Source organism: Garra rufa, chromosome 23, assembly GCF_049309525.1.
Source record: "Garra rufa chromosome 23, GarRuf1.0, whole genome shotgun sequence".
In the NCBI taxonomy this organism is placed as follows: Eukaryota; Metazoa; Chordata; class Actinopteri; order Cypriniformes; family Cyprinidae; genus Garra; species Garra rufa.
In genome coordinates, this window is record NC_133383.1 from 36,957,673 (window position 1) to 36,981,359 (window position 23,687).

At 35.5% G+C, this 23,687-nt stretch overlaps 1 protein-coding gene across 2 annotated transcripts in view; it reads left to right on the forward strand.

Annotated features, from left to right (window-relative positions):
- rabgap1 (RAB GTPase activating protein 1) overlaps positions 1–23,687 on the forward strand; it is a 130,030-nt gene that overhangs the window by 104,460 nt on the left and 1,883 nt on the right. For both annotated transcript variants that reach the window (XM_073829635.1, XM_073829636.1), the window contains 6 exons: positions 2,254–2,346; positions 4,783–4,893; positions 5,033–5,137; positions 9,648–9,731; positions 17,352–17,423; positions 19,550–19,747. In XM_073829635.1, coding sequence (XP_073685736.1) covers positions 2,254–2,346; positions 4,783–4,893; positions 5,033–5,137; positions 9,648–9,731; positions 17,352–17,423; positions 19,550–19,747 — 663 coding nt within the window. The remainder of the gene's footprint in view (positions 1–2,253; positions 2,347–4,782; positions 4,894–5,032; positions 5,138–9,647; positions 9,732–17,351; positions 17,424–19,549; positions 19,748–23,687) is intronic.

Below are 23,687 nucleotides of genomic sequence, written 5' to 3' on the forward strand. Positions count from 1 at the left end.
TAACGGAAACCAGAATTTGGTAAAAAAAATAAAACTTAATTTGAGAGAAAAAAATATTTCATAGGGCCTTAAAATATAGTTTTGAATATACATGAGAATATTAATAAACATGAATGCTAATAAACATGAATAATATATTTGTAACTATTAACATAAACACAGCTGTTTACACTGTTATATATATATATATATATATATATATATATATATATATATATATATATATATATATATATATATATATATATTAGTGGTGGGCCGTTATCGGCGTTAACGTGCTGCGTTAACGTGAGACTCATATCGCGCGATAAAAATAATATCGCCGTTAATCTATTCTCAAAGTTGGGTTGGGAGCTGGGTCTAAACTACGCAAGATATGATGACTTTCACTTTGATATTTTAGCGCGGATGACGTATACCTAGTCGAATTGCACTGTAGGGGGCGAGAACGAGTCTTCAACTTCTGTGAAATTACCACATCAAATGAGACGCGCAGACATGGATGCAGTTATGAAGCCGCTTCAGGGAAGGTGCGTGCGTTGCTAGACCCTTTTTACTGGGGCACGTGCCCCAGTGAAAATCTGCTGTGCCCCAGTAAAATCTCAAGTTTGAGTTATAATTTACTTTGATAATCCCGAAATAAAGACATTAAACTATATGCAACAACTGAATTGACGCTTCTAAAAGCAACGCAGTTTAAGACTATGCACGCAGATAAGCTATCCATACCCGCGCGCCTGTGTATTTTACGGCAACGCGCACGTCGTACAGCATTTTGCGCAGAAGTACTTGGTTACACAAGTTTGTATAGTTAATTGTGTTGTAAATGCACTTGTCAAGGAGTTTGTAATGCATTTTGGAAACAGGAGATGAGCGCCTGGTCTAATGCGCCACCTGGCTTGAGAAACCCGTTCTCAAAGACTTACTTTTTAGTCATTATTTGGGTAGAACACATATTCTGAATGCCTTCAAATTAGCCATTTTAATCTAGATTAATCTAGATTAATTTCAAGATTTAATCTAGATTAATCTAGATTAAAAAAATTAATCTATGCCCACCACTAATATATATATATATATATATATATATATATATATATTAATGGTGGGCCGTTATCGGCGTTAACGTGAGACTCTTATCGGGCGATAAAAAAAATATCGCCGTTAATCTATTCTCAAAGTTGGGTTGGGAGCTGGGTCTATACTACGCAAGCTATGATGACTTTCACCTTGATATTTTAGCACGGATGTTTACCTAGCCGAATATACCAGCTGCTGTGTATCATTTAATATTAGTAAAAAATGATTTGACTCTTGACTGAATTATGGTTTTGCTTTAAGAAGAACCAAAACTTAAAGCACAGTCTATTTAATTTGCATCTTTGTTCTATAGTATTTATTTGTTCTATTACTTTTAATTAATTAATATTTAATTTTGCTTTGGTGTTGAGAATTTTGAAATTTCAATGTCATCTAAAATCTTTTTAAATCTCATCCTAGTGCTGTCAAATAGATTAATCGCAACTAATTGCATCTGAAATAAAATATATAATATTTTTTAAAATATACAATAAAATATATATACACATCTAAATGTTTCCTAAATATATACATGTACAAGTGTGTATTTATATATACATATAAATATACACAGTACACAAACTTATGTAAACACAAACTTTACTTTAGGATGCGATTAATCATGATTTGATTTGACAGCACTAAAATCCATCAAAAATAAGTATATTTTGATAAATATAATACATATATTGACTTTTTCTGTATTTGACTTTCAAAATATACCAGATGACGCTTCTGTGTGTTGTTTGAAGCTTAGGCTCGTTTTAGACAGATAAACACAAATATTTTTAGACTTAGCCTTGCTAAACATTGCTAGACCCCTGCCAAACAACGTCCTGAGTCCCTGCATACCTGCAAACCTTCAGCCTTCAACCTTCAACCTTCACCTTTCAGCAAACTTCGCTGTCTGTCTTTAAAAAAGTTTGATGGCAAATTCTTTTCATATTACTTCCTTTTTTAAAGCACTACTTTATGTACAGGGATTACTGCGGTAACTGCTGTATTTCTGCTGTTATGTGAGCATTTCATTCAGCCCATCTGTCATTTTTGTTCAGACCAATTATATATAGCATACATAATTTACTAGGCTGAAATTTACACTTTGTTTTAGTTGTGTTTTTTCCACATCTATGTCAGTACCCTCTCCTGTGTGTTTGTTTTTTCACATCACAGATCAGTCAGAAGAAGCTGAAGAAGTACGAGAAGGAATACCACACCATTCGAGAGCAGCAGGAACAGCAAGAGGCGCCCATTGAGAGATATGAGGTACATTTATCCTGCGTCTGTTTGTGTGTGTGTGTGTGTGTGTGTGTGTGTGTGTGTGTGAGCGCATGATGTGTCTGCCAGTATTTACACATCTGCATTCATGACTTTGTGCATATGAATATTTACATGATCCATTAGGGCGTGCGTGCATTCGCCTATATGCATTTAATCTTGGCTAAGATTTCGTTCTCCCTCATAATCAGAGCTAGTTCTCTCCTCTCCTGCGCTGAGCTCAAACTCATTTTCCTCCATGCCTATCCTGTATCTTGTGCTATTAGCATATGTGCTTTGTGCTTATAATGAGCAGCGATGTGAGACGGGGTCACCGCTGGGCTCAAAGCTGATGAAAATCTGGCCTGATGGATTCCTGGTAACAGCGGCCTGCCAGTCAACTGTTAGCCTGAGCCCAGCTCACGAGGAATTACCTTGATCATTTAGGAACTGTCAGTCATGGTTCAACATCCACACACACACACACACACACACACACTTCACACTTCAGACATCTGTAGTTCACCTAAGTAAAAATGCTGTTTGAAGTCTCTATAAGAAAACATTGGGTCCTTAGTAGTCATTTGCTTTACTGACATGCACACTTTACAGTGAGGGAAAAAATTATTTGAACCTCTGCTGATTTTGTACATTTGCCTACTGACAAAGAAATGATCAGTCTTTAATTTTAACGGTAGGTTTATTTGAACAGTGAGAGACAGTATAACAACAACAAAAAAATCCAGAAAAACGCATTTCAAAAAAGTTATAAATTGATTTGCATTTTAATGAGTGAAATAAGTATTTGACCCCTTTTGCAAAACATGACTTAGTACTTGGTGGCAGAACCCTTGTTGGCAATCACAGAGGTCAGACGTTTCTTGTAGTTGGCCACCAGGTTTGCACACATCTCGGGAGGGATTTTGTCCCACACCTCTTTGCAGATCCTCTCCAAGTCATTAAGGTTTGAAGGCTCCCTCCACAGATTTTGTGTGGGATTAAGGTCTGGAGACTGGCTAGGTCACTCCAGGACCTTAATATGCTTCTTCTTGAGCCACTACTTTGTTGACTTGGTCGTGTGTTTTGGGTCATTGTCATGCTGGAATACCCATCTACGACCCATTTTCAATGCCCTGCCTGAGGGAAGCAGGTTCTCACCCAAGATTTGAAGGTACATGTCCATCGTCCCTTTAATGTGATGCAATTGTCCTGTCACCTTAGAAAAACACCCCCAAAGCATGTTTCCACCTCCATGTTTGACAGTGGGGATGGTGTTCTTGGGGTCATAGGCAGCATTCCTCCTCCTCCAAACATGGCAAGTTGAGTTGATGCCAAAAAGCTTGATTTTGGTCTCATCTGACCACAGCACTTTCACCCAGTTCTTCTCTGAATCATTCAGATCGTTCAAACTTCAGACGGGCCTGTACATGTGCTTTCTTGAGCAGGGGGACCTTGCGGGTGCTGCGGGATGTCAGTCCTTCACGGCGTAGTGTGTTACCAATTGTTTTCTTGGTGACTATGGTCCCAGCTGCCTTGAGATCATTAACAAGATCCTCCTTTGTAATTCTGGGCTGTTTCCTCATCGTTCTCATGATCATTGTAACTCCACAAGGTGAGATCTTGCATAAAGCCCCAGACCGAGGGAGATTGACAGTTATTTTGTGTTTTTTTTTCATTTGCGAATAATCACCCCAACTGTTGTCACCTTCTCACCAAGCTGCTTGACGATGGTCTTGTAGCCCATTCCAGCCTTGTGTAAGTCTACAATCTTGTCCCTGACATCCTTGGACAGCTCTTTGGTCTTGGCCATGGTGGAGATTTTGGAATCTGATTGACTGATTGCTTCTGTGGACAGGTGTCTTTTATACAGGTAACAAGCTTAGATTAGGAGCACTCCCTTTAAAAGAGTGCTCCGAATATCAGCTTGTGACCTGTATAAAAGACACCTGGGAGCCAAATATCTTGCTGATTGATAGAGGATCAAATACTTATTTCACTCATTAAAATGCAATCAATTTATAACTTTTCTGAAATGTGTTTTTCTGGATTTTGTTGTTGTTGTTCTGTCTCTCACTGTCAAAATAAACATACCGTTAAAATTATAGACTCATAATTTCTTTGTATGTAGGCAAACGTACAAAATCAGCAGGGGATCAAATAATTTCTCCAATACAGAAGATCATAAATGTTTATGTGCATATATGATATTAATACAAACACACACTGTCTTTTTATCAGGCTGAGTGTCTTTTACTGCAATCGCCGGAGGACTAAAAGTCCAGTCATTGTGTTAATTGCTTTCTGACATATTTCCCTCTAACTGGTCAATTTTTAATCAGGTTTCTTCTCCAAGGTTCCTTGTATTCCCAGCCCAGTTAACCATTATAGTGACTGTCACGAGACAGTGACAGAGTTACACACTCACAGGCTGTGTCTGTTCTGTAGAGAGAAAACCGGCGGCTACAGGAAGCTAACATGCGTCTGGAGCAGGAAAATGACGATTTGGCTCACGAGCTGGTCAGCAGTAAGATCGCCTTGAGGAAAGACCTGGACAACGTAAGTCTTTCAGGCAGTTTGACACTGTTTTAAACATGTTCTGTCACTGCAAGTCTAGCTTTAGTAGTTCCTGGCATTCACAGATGCCTGTGGCTTCTGCTAAGTGTATTAAAACAAAGTGTGTCCTTTTTTCCCTTAGGCTGAGGAGAAAGCTGACGCACTTAACAAAGAGCTTCTCATCACTAAACAGAAACTGGTGGAATCTGAAGATGAGAAGAGACGATTGGAGGAAGAGTCTGCACAGGTCAGACAGGTCTAACTCACTCACAGGCAAAAACTCACTAATGGTCCAAAAAGCAAACAGTATTTTGTTGTCATAAAGCTTTGACATAACACATAGTGAACTGACCAACAAACTGTCAACAAATCGAAACTATCTTGTATTTTATCGTCATCATCTGTCTGGTTTCCAGGTCTACTTACTCTGTTCATTCTCTAAACCAGCTTCTTGGGTATCCTGGCATGCTCTTTAAACAGTATTGAAGGTGTTTTTATAGTGTGTTGAGCAACTCTTGGTTTATTTTTCTTCAGAATCCACTCCAGTTCACCTATTTAAATATATAAAATAATAATGGATGTTACAAATAAAAAAAATAAAAGTAAATATTTGTTCACATCACCTGAAAGCAAATTATAGGTGAGATATTTAACTTAAAAAAAGTAATTAAATAAACAAAAATAAAAAAATAATTAAATACAAATAAGAAGTTAGTGTGTTTTAATTCACTATCCACTCAAATTCACCCATTTAAATGTATAAAATAATACATAATGCAATTATAATAATCAGTATAATAAATCTAATTAATGGTATATAAATACAATACAATTTGAAATATAATTATATTTTTTCACATCACCTGGAAGCAAAATATATGTGAAATATTAAACAAACAAACAATAAATAAACTAATATTAAATAAATACATATATACATAAATACATACATAAAATGAAAAATAAAATAAAGTAAAAATAAGAAATTTGTTTTCTATTCTTGATTTCTTTTTCTTCACTGTCCACTGTCCATATAATACATAGTATAATAAATCTAATTAACCGTTTATAAATATAATTTAAAATAAATATTTTTCCACATCATTTGTAAGCAAAATATATGTGAAATATTTAACAACTAATAAAAATAATAGTAATACAAAAATGTCTGTTGAACTATTCTTGGTTTCTTTTTCTTCACTATCCACTCAAATTTGCCCATTTTAATGTATAAATATAATACAATTTAAAATAAAATGTATATTTGTTCACATTAACTGAAATCAAATATGTGAAATATTTAACATAAAATAAAAAGCAAAATATATGTGAAATATTTAACAAAAAATACAGAGCAAAATAAAATAATAAAATAAATCGAAATAAAATTAATACAATTAAATAAAATAAATAAAATCAAATTTAATTAAAATAAGAAGTCTGTTGAACTATTCTTGGTTTCTTTTTCTTTATATCCACTCCAGTTTACCAATTTTTAATATATAAAATAATGCATAATAATATAATATAATATATACTTCAAATAACCTGAAAGCAAAATATATGTGAACTAGTTAACGAAAAATTTAATTAAATTATCTTTTTCTCCACTATCCACTCCAGTTCACCCATTTATGTCTATGAAATAATACACAATAATCAGGGGTTAAATTGGGATTTGTTATGTGGGGGGGCTCTATGGTGGCAGGCTATATATATATATATATATATATATATATATATATATATATATATATATATATGATAAATTCTGAAGCAGTATTCTCATCAGCTGTGACATAAATCTGCATATTTTTGAATTTTTTATATTTAATTCAAGGGAATTTTTTTCATTTGATCTATAAATTCTATTACATAATATGAAATATGAACAACTGAATTAAATAATGTTAGGATTGTTTTGAGAGTATTGTTGATATTGTTTTAAGTATTTTTTTAATATACACAAGAAATTATGGGAGGGGGGAATTGTACTTTTAAATCAAATTAAAACACCAGTAGGTGATGGCAAGTGTCTAATGAGTGAGTTGTTCAACGAATCGTTGTTCGATTCAGTTTGACTGATTTATCAGATGTTTGTGCATTGGATAATGAAACTTTGACTCAACTGATTTGTTCAAGACAAATTACAAAACAAATTATGCGCTTTGGGTTAGCTGTCTTTGAAATTATTTTTGCTGCTGAAATAGAACTGAATGCTGAATGATTCTCCGCAATCTCTCATGAAATCGGCCGGGTTTTTTTCCTGTAGAGCCGTTTTGAACTTGCTGTTTCAAAGCATTCATTTACTTAATTCTTGGACTGAAAAGTTTAAAGGGGTTCACCGGTTTAAAGATACCACTTTAAGGTATTGTTTTCATTATAATGTACTGATTCAAATTGGTAATCAATAATAATTTTTTCATCTGCACGCCTCTGGAGCGGACGTGGGCGCATCAGGCGCAATCAATAAACATATTTAAAAGGAAGCCGGCGCCACGACCGCATCACATTTCCATCCACCTATTTTTATGCGCATTTTGGAATATCGCATAAAAAATCTCTGGATGGAAACGTGAAAATGCGCATTAATTCTAAAAATTGCGCACAACTGAGTAGGATAAACTTATCCGATAAGAATAAATGCACATAAACTACGATGGAAACACTTTTACCGAATAAATTCCTCCATGCGTATTAAAAAAAAAAATCATGTGACTCTGCACTGATAGAACGGGATAACTCGACTAACCAGCAGGCCCATCTTGTCTCACAGCATCAGAAATGTTGTATTGGTCATTCTGAAAGGTTTCCTTCACCAGTTTCGTCACTTGCCCACCACGTTTTGATTTTTTCATAGTAATAAAAATCATTTAGTTCAGTTAGAGAAACAGTGCAATTACAAACTGAACACGGCTGCTCAACAGTCGCATCACAGATCTGCGGCTGGAGTCGAGTGGAGTTGCCGTTTATCTAAAAGGTGAGTTTGGAAGCTCGTTGGAAGAACATTCGGTTATTATTTATTCCACCGTGTTTGCTGATTTTCGGTAGGCCTGTTTTTTTAATATATATAAATACACTTTGTGTAAGTTATTTAACAGTTATTTTATTTTTGTTAATAAATTAATAATTCTGTGTTTAATATAGACTAAGTGAGTTAGTCGTACTGTTTTGTTGCTGTCCATTCAATCAATTGACGCCGAATTCGAAAGTAAAAGTAAAATGCTCATGCACGGGCATTTACAAGCTATTCAAAAACGAAGAAACGCGTGGGAACGTGGGAAAACTCTTACGAACTAACTTACCCCCATCCTTTCCCCTCGGTGATACCGGCATTGCCTGTGTTGCCACGTCAGTTAACCTGTGGAAAAATTTCCTTACCGTCACATCCCTACTACAATCCCTTCAGTTAATTATATTTATATGAAAATTATTATTTTCAGTGACTTATCCTAGTTTTATTAGTGATATTTAGTGGAAATTTGTCAGCAAGTGATGACTTTGTTTTCTTTGTCTTGTTGGATGGAAACGCGCTGTTTTATGCGATGTTCCAGTTTTGCGCATAAGTTAAATTCGCATTTTTGGATGGAAACAGCTAGTGTCTTGACTCTGTGTTTATAGGGAATATTTGCATTTATTCACATGCGATTGAATTAGCTGTTCATGTGGTAGAGTGTCGTGATTTTGGTTTGCGTTTTGGTGATTGGCTGGTTATTTTTTGTTTTTGATGTTTTAATCTGGTTAGGCTACTTGTGTAGCGTTAAGTGTCGAGTCCTGCAATCTATGTGCTGGGGCTCAGCCCCGGACGTCCCCGGCCCAATTTAATCCCTGACAATAATATATTAGTTATAATCAGTATAATAAATGTAATAATAGTATATAATCACCCGAAACAAACTATATGTGAAATATTTAACAATAAAATAAAATAAAATAAAAATAAGAAGTCTGTTGTACTTTTCTTGATTTCTTTTTCTTCACTAGCCACTCCAGTTCACCCATTTAAATGTATAAAATAATACATAATAATAGAATTATAATGATTAGTATAATAAATATAATTACTAGTATATAAATATAACACAATTTCAAATAAAATGTATATTTTTTCACATAATCTAATTTTTGTAACAAATTAAATCACCCATGTGCCATCAGAAGTAGCTAATAAAAGCTTTAACACAAAAGTTTGTTTGCAAATTCCCAGTGAAGAACTACACTACCCATAATCCTCAAGTGAGTTCCACCAATCAGAAGTCACATTTACCATTAAAACTACATTTGAAAAGACATATAATCCTATATTAATTCAGTTTTATTGGATTTATTTTTAAATGCCCATGGAGAATATATATATATATATATATATATATATATATATATAGATTATGTTGATTACGTTTTATGATTGGAAGTGTATTTCCCAGTAACCCTGTAATAAGTTCACATTCATGTGGTGTATTTGTGTGTGTTTATTCTGGATGGAATGGTATCAGGGAATGATCCCTGAGGAGCACAGACTCACGGCCCGCTGGATGTGTGTATCTGAGTTGATTGCGGTGGTTCCTCTGAGACAGCTCTTACATTAGTGCAGCAGTACGGCCTGTGGACACAGTTGTCCTTAGATAGACAGGAGAGATGTCTCCTAGAAGGGACGCTTGGGTTAAATATAGTATCGTTTTGATATGACTGATTTCTTTTTAGGAGAAAAAAGGCAGAGTTTTTTTTAACTTAGCCTCTGTATCTGTGTGTTTCAGCTGAAGGAGATGTGTCGGAGAGAACTGGATAAATCGGAGTCTGAGATCAAGAAGAACGGCTCCATCATTGGAGAATACAAACAGGTGAACACACGCATTGAGTCTCCAGTGAAGCACAGTCTGCTGTTCCTTTTTAAGATGTTCTTGCTCTGATTCTAATGGCCTTCTATCACCATAATGAAGTCTAATATCCATCCATTAGGTCACTATGTCTGCATCAAACCCTAAATCAGCTTAAATAGGCTACTCTCTGTCATATCTCATCTTAAAACACCCCATTGTCCAATTAAACTGCCTTCATAAAACTCTTAACTCAGACTCTCTATGAATGTGCATCAGTTTTACAGTGCAGTTTTCTCTTGCCCTGCCAAATATTTGCTTAATTCGAATTTTACTTACTTGACTTTTATGCATTTGGCAGCTTTTGCATCCAAAGTCTTACAGTTTTTTCAAGAAACATACATTTTATCAGTTCACGCATTCCCTGGCACTCGAATGGCAAATAATTCATTATTTTTCACTTTTTACTCTTTTCTTCACAAGGATTGTTTTAGACTTTCTTGTGTATGCCAACATATCCTTTTTATCCATGTACCATTATTTTTGTTCCTCCGTGTACCTTTTACTTTTGTTCCGTACAGCGTAACTTCAGCTCGTCTTAAAGGAAAGGAGCCCATTAGCCTGTAACAGACTCGCTTCAATGCATCTTTAGTTTTTAATGGACCACATATTTCAAGTTTTTTTTTTTTTTTTTTTTCCATCTTTTTTTCTGCTGCCGCTCGTGACCCCTTTGAACCATATAGTTAAAAGTTTGGCACATTGATATGGGTGGGTTTCAGCATCCCAGCTGGCAATTATAGTATCTCTGTCTCGAACCGCCTTGCATCTCCAACAATTTTAAGGTGACATATCATGAAAATTTGACTTTTTACGTGTTTAACTGCTATAATCAGGTTCCCAGTGTATCTACCAACCCAGAAAACATGTCAGAAAACTACCCAGTAACTTTGTTTTGGTAAGCCTTTCACTGCAAGCATGTGAAAAAATTAGTCTGTCAGATTTTGCTCCCCTGTGATATGGTAAGGCGATCTTATTATAATATTACCCCTTCCTTAAAGGAGAAGTTCACTTCAAGAACAAAAATTTACAGATAATTTACTCACCCCTTGTCATTCAAAATGTTTATGTCTTTGTTTCTTCAGTCCTAAATAGTGTTGAGTATTGAGATCGGTTTCATTTTAGAACCGGTTCCAAATTTCCAATAACCGAGTATTTGATAAGACAGGTGCATTTAGTTTCCGCAAAACGATTCCTGCGTTTACATTTTAATGTGATTTTTTAGTCTATTTAAGTGCAGGAAGGAAAAGAACTTGCGCACTGTTTGCGTGTAGTGCACACATTTGAAGCGCGAGCTGTGTCCATTCTCGAACAGTTCCGTGCATATCCACTGCAGAAAAGGTTGTTCCAGGTGGGATCTGACTTATCTTTCACATTTATTGACCAGTATACATGAAATACGTCAGTATATCATCATAAACAGAGCGTTTTTTGTCTTGAGTGAATGTAAACAGATGAGAAAGAAAAGCATGTGTTTTTAAAACTGTGTTCGGTGTTAAAGAGACAGCTGTCTAATAAACGTGCCGCCTGTCATTAATGTTAATCAAAGCACAAAAGAAAATCATTAGCTGATTAAATGTCTTTTGTATATTTAATAAGGATTAATCAATATTTTATTTATGAAAAGGAAACTATGCAATGTTTTTAAACTTTTGATTTTTGTTTCTGTACCTGACGTTTGTTCAGTTTTATTTATGCTATTGCTAATTAATTTTTTTGTTCCTATTTTATTGTCTTTAACAATTTAATGTTTGAAATTTATATCAGTCCAGTTGGTTTTTCTGTGGTAATTTTTAGTAAAACCATAGAAAAAGAGATAGAATAAATGTTTGACATCTAAATGTTTGAATGTTGAGGGTTAATAGATTTTTTTTTATCTTGCTGGAATCGGAATTAGGAATCGATAAGCAGAATTGGAACCGGAAAATTCAAATGATACCCAATCCTAGTCATAAAAAAATTGTTTTTTAAGGCAAACATTTCAGGATGTATCTCCATATAGTGGACTTCTATGGTGCCCATGAGTTTAAACTTGAAAATGCAGTTTAAATGCAGCTTCAATGGGCTTTAAACGACCCCCGCCAAGGAAGAAGGGTCTTATCTAGCTAAACGATCAGTTATTTTCTAAAATAAATTGACTATTGATATACATTTTAACCTCAAATGCTCTGCGTCTAATGGTCCTACATTGGTCCTACATTGCTGCAGAAGTACCAACCAAAGGTTTACAAAGTGAACGCGCAAGGAGGGTCAAACACACAAAAAAAGTTTTTCGACATACTCTAACTCTCATGAGCCGGAGTACATGTAGAGCTAGACAAAGGTTAAAAAGGATATAAATTGTACTGGGATCATTTAGAGCCCTTTGAAGCTGCATTTAAACTGCATTTAGGAAGTTCAAACTCAGGGGCACTATAGAAGTCCATTATATGGAAAACATTCCTGACATTTTTTCTTCAATCATTTCTTTACGACGGAAGAAAGACATGAACATCTTGAATGACAAGGGGGTGAGTAAGTCTTGATATCCACCCAATATAAATGATATTAATATAGTGCATTTTTCTTCTGGAAGTGAACTTCTCCTTTAATCTGCACATTTCCACCCACAGTGCCGCCATTTTGTTTTCGCAAGCAACAAGGGTGTACCAGTTCTAACATCATGGCAAAAGTTCAAGCAAAGCATGCTAACTGTTCTGTCGTTGGCTGCTCAGATGAGCACAGAACACTATTTAGAGTCTCAAACAAAGAGGAGACAAGAGAGCAGTGAAATTATGTATTTATTTATTGTACTGTATATTGCTGCCACACCGATCTAATATAAAAATGCAATTTCTTTCCCAGCTGTTTACCTTCACAAACATAACTGTCTTTTTTGTAACTCGTGTGTTTTTAAAGGGTTACTCCAACCCAAAATGAAAAATTTTGTCATTAATCACATACCCCCATGTCGTTCCAAACCTGTAAAGCATTGTTCGTCTTCAGAACACCATTTAAGATATTTTGGATGAAAACCGAGAGGCTTGTCACTGTTCCATTAACTGCCAGGTAAACACCACTGTCAAGACTCAAAAAAGTATGAAAGGCATTGTCAAAATAGACCATCTGCCATCAGTGGTTCAATCTGAATTTTATGAAGCGACGAGAATTCTTTTTGTACGCAAAAAAAAAAAATTATAAAAATAACGACTGGATCTGCATCACCGTAGCACCATATTGGAGATTATCCACTGGAGGCAAACTGCGTACACTGTTGCCACACCACACGGATATGCTGTTTCATAGATCAAAGCGTAAAGAATGTAGAAGACATATCCGCATGGTGCTGCTGATAGAGAACAGCGTACGCAGTTTGTGTTCAGCAGATTTTCTCCAAAATGGTGCTACGGTGACGCAGATGAGACGAATTGTTAAATAAAGTCGTCATTTTTATTTATTTTTTGCATATAAAAAGTATTCTCGTCTCTTCATAAAATTTAGTTTGAACCACTGATGGCAGATGGACTATTTTAACAATGCCTTTCTTACTTTTTTGGGTCTTGACAGTGGTATTTACCTGGCAGTCAATGGGATGGTGACAAGCCTCCCGGTTTTAATACAACATTTCTTAAATTGTGTTCCGAAGACGAACAAAGCTTCTACAGGTTTGGAATGACATGGGGGTACATGATTATTGGCAAAATTTTCATTTTGGGGTGGAGTAACCCTTTAACATCAACTTGTGTGTATTTCACAGTTTAAGCGCAATAAGACATGAAAGAGAACTTGAGAACCCTGCATAGACACTTTAGTACTCACATGCCTGGGACAGCCGCTTTCTGTGTCAAAAATGAAAATTATTTCATTAATTACTCACCCTTTATGTTGTTCCAAACTCGTAAGACCTCATCTTCATCAAAGTTCATCTTCGGAACACAAATTAAGATATTTTTGATGAAATCCGAGATTTTTCTGACCTTGCATAGACAGCAATGCAACTGGCACAATCAAGACCCAGAAAGGTAATTATGACATTGATAAAATAGCCCATTTGACATCAGTGGTTCAGCCTTAGTTTTATGAAGCAACGGGAATACTTTTTCTGTAAAATAACTTTAACAATTTCTTCTCTGCATCAGCCTTTGAAATTGTTGAATAAAGTTTTTTTTTTTTTTACACACAAAAAGTATTCCAGTACCTTCATAAACCACAGAGCCACGGCTCCAACCATTTTGTCTCCCTTTATAGGATTTTCAAAAATAACCCCAAATAAAATATAGTACAGCAAATAGACCAAAAGGCTCCATATGCTCTTATAAACATGCATGTCCAGACTGTAGCTGTTTAACATGCTCACGTATGGAAAAGCCTAATCTGATCTGATCTGTTCAAGTGTAGTGAAGAGGATGGCCTGAAAGTGGCACCTTCAGTGCAGTATGAGAGCTTCTCTGTAAAAATAGTTGAGCTGCTGTCCCTGCAGAGCTCATTTTAATGGGGCTGCTGACAGCATGATTCATGGTGGAGCATGATAATGGTGTCCTCTGAGCTGAACCAGCTCTCTCTCGCGCACACACACTCGCGCTCTCATTGCTTGTATGAGCCAGACGATGCACAATGAGCGTCAAAGGCCTGCAGGTATCATGCTGGATGGCTTCCCGGTGTGAAACGAACACACATTCACTCATTAGTGCGAGGAGGAAAGGTTTAACACATCTGCTGTCTGAAGACCAGGCTGAGGAAACACAAAGGTGGAAGTAAAAAAGGAAAAAAAAGAGCATTTCTTTAAAATGTTCATTTCAAAAGTCGCTTTAGTGTCTGCGTCATTCTTCATATTTGACATTGGTGTACAGCACAAAATAAGTCTTGTCTTTAAGTAAAATCCTGTTTAATGAAAATGTGTCCCTTTCATTCATATTTGTTCACTAAATGAGTAGCTCAGACAGTTTCTCAATGTAGATACATTCTTTCTGTTAATGCTTGTCAACCAGTGAGAATAAAATATCTGTTTCATTTGTCTGAGACGTTAATGGCGTCTCAAATCATATCTTCTTAAGGAGACATACAGTTGCTAGTACTTTTCAGAGTGATCAGAATTACAGTTTTCATTTTATGGACAGTAAAATAGGTGGAAAATCAAAAATAACTATAGAGTTTATGTGACCAGCAGAAGCTTGATAGGTCAGAAGATTGAGCTTAAAGGGATGCTTAAAGGAATAGATTTTCTCACCCTAAAGCCATCCTAGATGTATATGACTTTCTTCTATCAGTCAAATGCAATCAGAGTTCTAATAAAAAATGTTCTGACTCTTCCAAGCCTTATAATGGCAGTGAATGGCTGTTGAGATTTTAAAGTCCAATAAACTGCATCCATCCATCATAAAAAGTGCTCTGCGTGGCTACGGGGGTTTAATAAAGGCCTTCTGAAGCAAATTAATGTGTTTGTGTAAAAATAATATCCATATTTAAAACTTCATAAACCGTAATCTCTAGCTTCTGCTGACTGTTGTATGCACAAGACATCACAAGAGAATGGTAAACAGTGAGAGAAAAATGCATTTCAATAAAGTTATAAATTGATTTGCATTGAGTGAAATAAGTATTTGAAACATTTATTTATTGAAACAGTTATTTTTGTGGCAAAACCCTTGTTGGCAATCACAGAGCTCAGACGTTTCTTGAAGTTGGCCACCAGGTTTGCATACATCTCAGGAGTGTTTTGCCCCACTCCTCTTTGCAGATCCTCTCTAAGTCATGAAGGTTTGGAGGCTGACGTTTGGCATCTCAAACCTTCAGCTCCCTCCACAGATTTTCTATGGGATTAAGGTCTTGAGACTGGCTAGGACACTCCAGGACCTTAATGTGCTTCTTCTTGAGCCACTCTCTTTGTTGCCTTAGCCATTTGTTTTGGATCATGGGCCATGACCCATTTTTAATGCCCTGGCTGAGGGAAGGAGGTTCTTACCCAAAATTTGATGGTATATGGCCCCGTCCATCATCCCTTTGATGTGGTGCAGTTGTCCTGTCCCCTTAGCAGAAAAACATGCCCAAAGCATAATGTTCCCACCTCCATGTTTGACGGTGGGGATGGTGTTCTTGGGGTCATAGGCAGCATTCCTCCTCCTCCAAACACAGCTTGAGTTGATGTCAAAGAGCTTTATTTTGGTCTCATCTGACCACAACACTTTCACCCAGTTCTCCTTTGAATCATTCAAGGGGACCTTGCGTGTGCTGCAGGATTTCAGTCCCTCACGGCGTAGTGTGTTACCAATTGTTTTTTTGGTGACTATGGTCCCAGCTGCCTTGAGATCATTAACAAGATCCTCCGGTGTAGTTCTGGGCTGTTTCCTCACCGTTCTCATGATCACTGAAACTCCACGAGGTGAGATCTTGCGTGGAACCCCAGACCGAGGGAGATTGACAGTTATTTTGTGTTTCTTCCAAATGCAAATAATCACTACAGCTGTTATCTCCTTCTCACCAAGCTGCTTAGGGATGCTCTTGTAGCCCATTCCAGCCTTGTGTAGGTCTACAATATTGTCCCTGACATTCTTGCACAGCTTTTTGGTCTTGGCCATGGTGGAGAGTTTGGAATCTGAGTGATTGATTGCTTCTGTGGACAGGTGTCTTTATACAGGTAACAATCTTAGATTAGGAGCACTACTAATATTAGATCATTACTGGAATAAAAGACACAGGGGAGCCATAATCTTGCTGATTGATAGGGGATCAAATACTTATTTCACTCATTAAAATGCAAATGGATTTCTAACTCTTTTGAAATGCATTTTTCTGGATTCTTTTAGTTTTTACTGTCTCTCACTGTTCAAATAAACCTACCATTAAAATCATAGACTGGTCATTTCTTTGTCAGTGGGCAAACATACAAAATCAGTAGGGCATCAAATATTTTTCCTCACTGAATGACAGTGGAAGCTAGAGATTACTGTTCATAAAGTTTTAAATATGGATATTTTTCTTATACAAACACATCGATTCACTTCAGAATGCCTTTATGAATCCCCTGAGCCGTTTGGACTACTTTTTATGATGTATGGACACACTTTATTGTGCTTTAAAATCTCAATAGCCATTCACTGGCATTATAAAGCTTAGAGCTGGGATTTTTTTAACCACTGTGTCATTGCCCAGAAATGAATATTTCATCAGGAGTATTCTGGGGCTGCGTCATCCCTTCTCATTCATTCGTTAATTCATTTGAGGCTACATTCTCCCTGCTGATCAATGCATGTTTAATGAGGGCATTCGCCAAATTAAAAAACATGGGTCGCATTGATCTAACAATGACCTCTAAAGGATTGATGTCAGGTTGAAAAAGGATGTATGAACCTCATCGATCAAGGGTGAAAAGTCAACACTCCGTCAGAGATCTCTTACTGACCTGAGTTGTGTGGTGCTGTTAGTGCACTTACTGTAAGAGGATGCTGGGATTACATAGACGAATGTGATATCCTGTAACGGGAGAGATTGATTGAAAGATTGTATGTTCAGCTCATGATGGTTGACCTTTTACCGTAAGCCTTGTTCTCCATCCTATTGGTGTGTGTCAGAGCAATGCTGACCCTTGACCTCTGTGTGTTTGTGTCTCAGATCTGCTCTCAGCTCAGCGAGAGACTGGAGAAACAGCAGACAGCCAACAAAGGAGAGCTGGAGAAGATCCGGGTGGGTGATGTCTCAAACATATACACAGCAGATTGTGGCTTGATGTAGAAATGTATTCTATAACGACATTTTAGTGCCTTGTTAAAAAAATAAAAAATCTAAAAGTACAAGATTAAAGTAGCAATATTTTGAGAATAAAGCCGAAATGTTTCAAGAATAAATTTTCAGTGTTTCAAGAATAAATTTGCAAAGTTTCGAAAATAAAGTCGAATGTTTCAGATATAAAGTCGAATGTTTTGAGAATAAAGACGAATGTTTTGAGAATAAAGTTGAAATTACAAGAATAAAGTCAATGTTTTGAGAATGAAGTCAAAATTACTTGAATAAAGTCTAAATGTTTTGAGAATAAAGTCAAAATTACGAGTATAAAAAAAATGTTTTGAAAACAAAGTCAAATGTTTAGAGAATAAAGTCGAAATTACAAAAATAAAGTCAATGCTTTAAAGAATAAAATAAAAATTACTGGAATAAAGTCTAAATGTTTTGAGAATAAAGTTGACATTATGAGAATTTTTTTTAAATGTTCTGAGAATAAACTTGAAAAGTTTCGAAAATAAACTCAAAATGAAACTTTGAAATTGCGAGAATAAAGTCAAAATTAAAACAAAGAAAATGTTTTGAGAATAAAGTCAAAATTACAAAAATAAAGTTGAAACGTTTCAAGAATAAAGTCAAAATGTTTTGAGAATGAAGTCAAAATATTTTGAGAATGAACTCAAAATGTTTGAAAATAAAGTCAAAATTATCAGAATAAAGTCAAAATTTTGAGAATAAAGTAAAAATTATGAGAATAAAAAAATGTTTTGAGAGCAAAGTCAAATGTTGAGAGAATAAAGTAAAAATTACTAGAATAAAGTCTAAATGTTTTGTGAATAAAGTCAATGTTTTGAGAATACAGTTGAAATGACGAGAATAAAGTCAAAATTACGGGAATAAAAAAAAAAATTTGGAGAACAAAATTGAAATTACGAGAATAAAGTTTTAATGTTTTAAGGATAAAGTTGAAATGTTTTCGAGAATAAAGTGGAATGTTTCGAGAATCAAGTCTACATCTCTCCAGATTAAAGTCCAAATTACAATAACTAAATCATAGCAATTAAAATTATAATATTTTGAGAGAATATCCTGTGCATGCAAATGACCTGGATTATTATGTGGGATTATTACCAGAAATCATACCATGTGTTACACTCGCAGGGACAGTACGCTTGGAAATGATATTTTACATCTTATCACATTGCATTCATTTGTAGTATATTTCAGCTTTATTCTTGTAATATTTTCACTGTCAAAATATTTAAACTTTATTCTTGTCCTTTCGACTTTAATCTTGTAGTCTTTTTTTTCTTTCAGCGTGACACTAAAATGGCATTGTAGTGTATAGGTATATATACCATAATAAATATATACAGCATTCACATGAAGATTAAATTGAGAATTTAGCATTTTATTATGAAAAAAAAAAACATTATGAAAAAAAAACTGACATAGAAAACATAACATAGCTTCATGCAATGTTCAATTTTGAGCTATTTGGCTCTCCATAGCAGTGTTTTAGACTAACAATGTCTGCTTCTAATATCAGCCTAATCAGACTCATATTACAATTAAAACAAGTGTACTATTGTCACATGCTGACATGGGCACTGATACTGTAACCTGATTTTCAGTTTTCACTCGGTGCTTTTGATTTTTGAGACTGGGTTTGCTAACAAGGTTTCAAATGGACAGAAACAGCTGCACAGTCAAAATATCCTGTTCAGATTTCGCACATGAGAAAGTTTAATCCACACATTTGAAAACATTTTGTGCTCATTCTGCACTGTACTATTGCTAAAATGTATTGAATTTGAATGTTGTAGTTTCATCTCTCTCATTTCAAGATTGTATTTATTTGGTAGATAGCCATGTACTGTAATAAGCAAGATAATATACAACCAGCTGCTCATTAACACTTTATCACTAGCGCTTTTCTGATGGTCCTGATCACCCTGTGGGGGTTTATTTGGTTTTAATAACCAGCTGATATTGAGAGCAGAGGTATGCCTGTAATCAGCCAAAGCAGCTTAATGTGGTGATTTTCAGGCTTGTGCAAAGTATAACAAGGTGAACGTGTGTCTGTACAGCTGAAGGTGGAGGGCTGTGAGAAGTGCAGCATTCTCTTCAATAAGGAGGGCCGTCTGAAGGTGCTTAGTGCTCCTAAGGAGGGCAGTGAGGAGGACACAGACGAGGAGAAGGAGGCGCTGAAGAACCAGCTAAGAGAGATGGAGCTGGAGTTGGCGCAGACCAAACTACAGCTGGTGGAGGCTGAGTGCAAGATCCAGGTAAACACCTACCTGATACCAAACATCACCACACATTACATGAAAATGTATTTAGATGTTCAATGTCATCCATCTTCTCATAGTTCTTCACAAACGCAACCATTTTTAATGTTTATTGCTTTATTAAGAAAAAGGGTGAACCTTTACACTGTGCTTTGATTGGATTTTCATCACCGTCAAGTGATACAACCAGTGTATGCCCTTTAAATGGGCAAAAGGGAGTTCAGAATAGGGCTTTTACAAGCGATTATTTCAGTAATCGAGTATTTGGCAGATTAATCGAGTAATCTGATAATTATAATACATTTTTGAGGTAATAAAAGTAGACCTAAGCAAACAATAGCTTGGAAATTTCTTAAAATTCATGTATATTAGCAATGATAATTTGTTCAAATAAAGTATCAAAAACAAGTAATCATATGGTTTTATTGTACAAAACTTAAAATACAATGTATCAACAATAGCGCTAATGTACAATAGGCATTATGACAAATGATTGCCTGACGGATTGTTTTTACACTTTACTGTGCGATCTAAACTTTAACATTTGGCCATTTCTTCACGCCAAAAACGCTACAGCCACTGTCTTGAACATGTGGACATCAAAAATGTATAAAGGGTTTTGAGGTTTTATTTTTAAATTGCAATAAGAGTTAGCATATTGAGAAAAGACAGATATTGATGTATTCTCCTGTGATGGCGTAGGTTTATAAATGTACCTTCAAATCTGATGAAATGGTGCACGTTGTGTTTCAGACGAACGTTATAATAAACTCAGATTGAGATGCTCCACACATGTAAATGATAACAGTTTGTGTGGAGCAGCATTTATTGTGAATTGAGTTGCTCTGAGACGTACGTACATAACCTACACACATGCAAATAATCAACGGGCATTTATTACATTTACATTGCATATATACATTTCATTGAATCATGCTGTTTGTAAATTCACAATCGCATTATGCTTTATTATGGTTTTTAAATGGTTTTAATATACCGTGCAGTCTTTGAAAACGGTCTAATAATGCGTTTCATGAATTCTTGTCCATGGAATGCGCCTCTTCTGGTATTTTGCTGATTACTTGACACCGGGCAAAATTAAATCGAAGATTTTTTAAATGAAGAATCATGAAACTGTGACAGCCCTAGTTAACTACAGTCCAATACATGTTTGTGATTAAAAGACAAAATAAATGTACACAACACAATTTTAAACTAAAAACTTAATGTTTTGGCTGTTCATTTATATGGTTCATGTAGCTTTGAGGACCTGAAAATTAAAACATTTGAAAAACGGGTTATAAAGTGCAAGTTTTTGAAAACAGTGATGTCGTGCTCATGCGTAGTACAGTCAGTCTATATCCATGTTCAGTCTATAGGTATGTAACTTCCTGTGATGGGACGGCATAACCTGACCAACCAGTGGACCAATCTCATTGTACAGCATCTTAAATGTTGTTACAGTCACTCTTAAATGCCCAAGCAAAGTCTGTTGTCAAAATGTTTCTTTATAATTGCCTCCTAGAGCTGTCTTACATGACTGTGTACCCAAACAGCAGGCATCCACCTCCGAAAGCAATGACCGCATTTATTGTGTTTCATCTGCTTGCTCCGAGGCACAAGTAATTTATCATAAATGAAAATGACTATATTTAGTGGCTTCTCCTACTTTTCTTAGAGATATTTAGTGGCAGTTTATCAGGAAGTGATGATTGTGTTGTCTTTGACTCGATGGAAACTACGGCTGCACTATTATGACAAAAATCATAATAGTCAATTATTTCCTTGAAATTATGATGTTTTAAATAGCTTTATAGTATTGTTTAAAGCAACTGCAAGCCATAACTTTATATAAAAAATAAAAATAAAAACAAGCTGAAAATACTTCCTGAAAAACTTTTGTTGTTTTTCTTGTTGGCGCAAATGTCAATGATACATTGGTTTGGTTTCTTTCAATAAAATAAGTAAAAATATGTAATATGCATAGGCATATGCCTGTATCAAATTTTCATGTTGCAATTAATTGATAATGCTTTTATCATGGAATACGGTATTATCACAATATTGAAATTTATTTGCAAAAAAAGTGGTGCCATAAAACAGTACAACAGGTTTAATAACTATTTTCTTATAACAGAAATAACTGAACATTTAAATAAAGTGCAAAAGATTACAAAGACCAATAGGTATCACTTTACAGTAATATATCACTAGTTAACCTTAGTTATGCATTAATGCATTCATATCATTTGCATAAAATAATTTGCTACAGAAGTTATTAATCTTTGTTAAAAATCAAAACTCTTAGTTCATGTTAGCTCATTAAATAACAGTTACAACATTTGATTTGAACAATTTGTTTTTAAATATTGGAATTACCGAAGATTAATGAATGCTTAGAAGATTTTTTCATTGGCAGTTTATGTTAACAAGTGAATTAACTAATGTAAAATTTGACCGAACATTGAAGAATCAAAACACTTTTAAACAATATCTAGGGTGTGTTATAGAGTCTGGGAACGTGACGTCAGCAACGCAATGCATGTTGGGAATTTAGGTAACGGAGCTGCGGTGAACACTGTGTTTGATTGTGATCGTGAAGTTTTAGTCTACTTTATTCTGCATAAATAATAATTTTTGGTGAAATATTGTTGTGTTGTTAATTGCCACAATCTCACCGATTACCAGCATGTACGCCGACTGTCAAATGTTTGATTTTCCAGCTTTCCAGCTTGGACAATCACCGTGGATCCCAAGTGTCCGAGTTAACAAAACGGCGTTGCATGGCGTGGGTACAAGCAGTTAGACGGAAAAGCATTAGTTGACTAATATGTGCCCCAGCGTTGTTATGAAACCATGAATTAAGAAATTAATGCTGTCAAATCAGTTGCTCTCAAGGAATGTCATCCAACATAAACTTTTCTGTGTAAATATGTTCATGTATTGCGTGTATTTATATGTACGTTACGTACTAACGTTAGATCAACGTACTCCCAGTTCCGAGCTCTGATATACGGTGCGTTGTTTATGCAAGTGGTACATGGTGGAAAAATAGACTTTAGGACAATATAACGTTGCATTCAAATTAGTAATAATAAATGCGCTCAGACAGTTTGGCACGACTTGCCTGGAACGCGTGACTGGTGGTTTGAAGTCGTGATTTACGGGCTTTAAAATCTGCCTGGAACGCAGCATTAAACATGCATTATCTGTTTTGCAAATTGCATACCACGTTGCAGCAATAAATTGAAAAAAACACGAACATTTCTATATCCCTTTATTTGTGGATAACACACTGAGGTAAATGTGCACAGTTCACAGTAACATACGAATCAACTAAATTGAAAAGTTCAGTTCCACTACTACTATAGTGCAAACACAACAGGTGTAAGATGTAACAGTGCTGTAAACTTTAAGTCTCAAGAACACAGGTAACAATGAAGTAGGTAAAACGGCAAATAACACTACAAAGTAGGAAAACACCACCTGGGAATGTTGCGTGCGGTAGATCGTCCACCACTCTATATGCTCGTAAGGATCGAGCCGTTGATTATTTTTAGTTTTTCTAAATACCTCAGCTTTGACACTTCATTAAGCTTTTCTCGGTATGGAAGATTTAGCTTTTCCTTGGATCTGTGCATTGTTTTTTCTTTCTTTTTAATAGTATAATACTGCATGTTGTAATACTGACGGCTGACGACGTTACATAAAACATGGCGGCAACTACCCATAATTCTACGCGCAGTGACGTAGTTGGCCAAGCTCTATAGTCCAGATTAAAATACACAAATCTGAATGGCTATTTAAATCATTTAAACACTTGTCAGAAACAGAAAGCTGTTTTGTTTACTGGGTTTCCGTGGTAACTGCTGCATTATGTTAAGCGCCATCTGCTGTCAGAGAATGAAAGTGTGCTTTCATCCAGAGCGTCTCACGT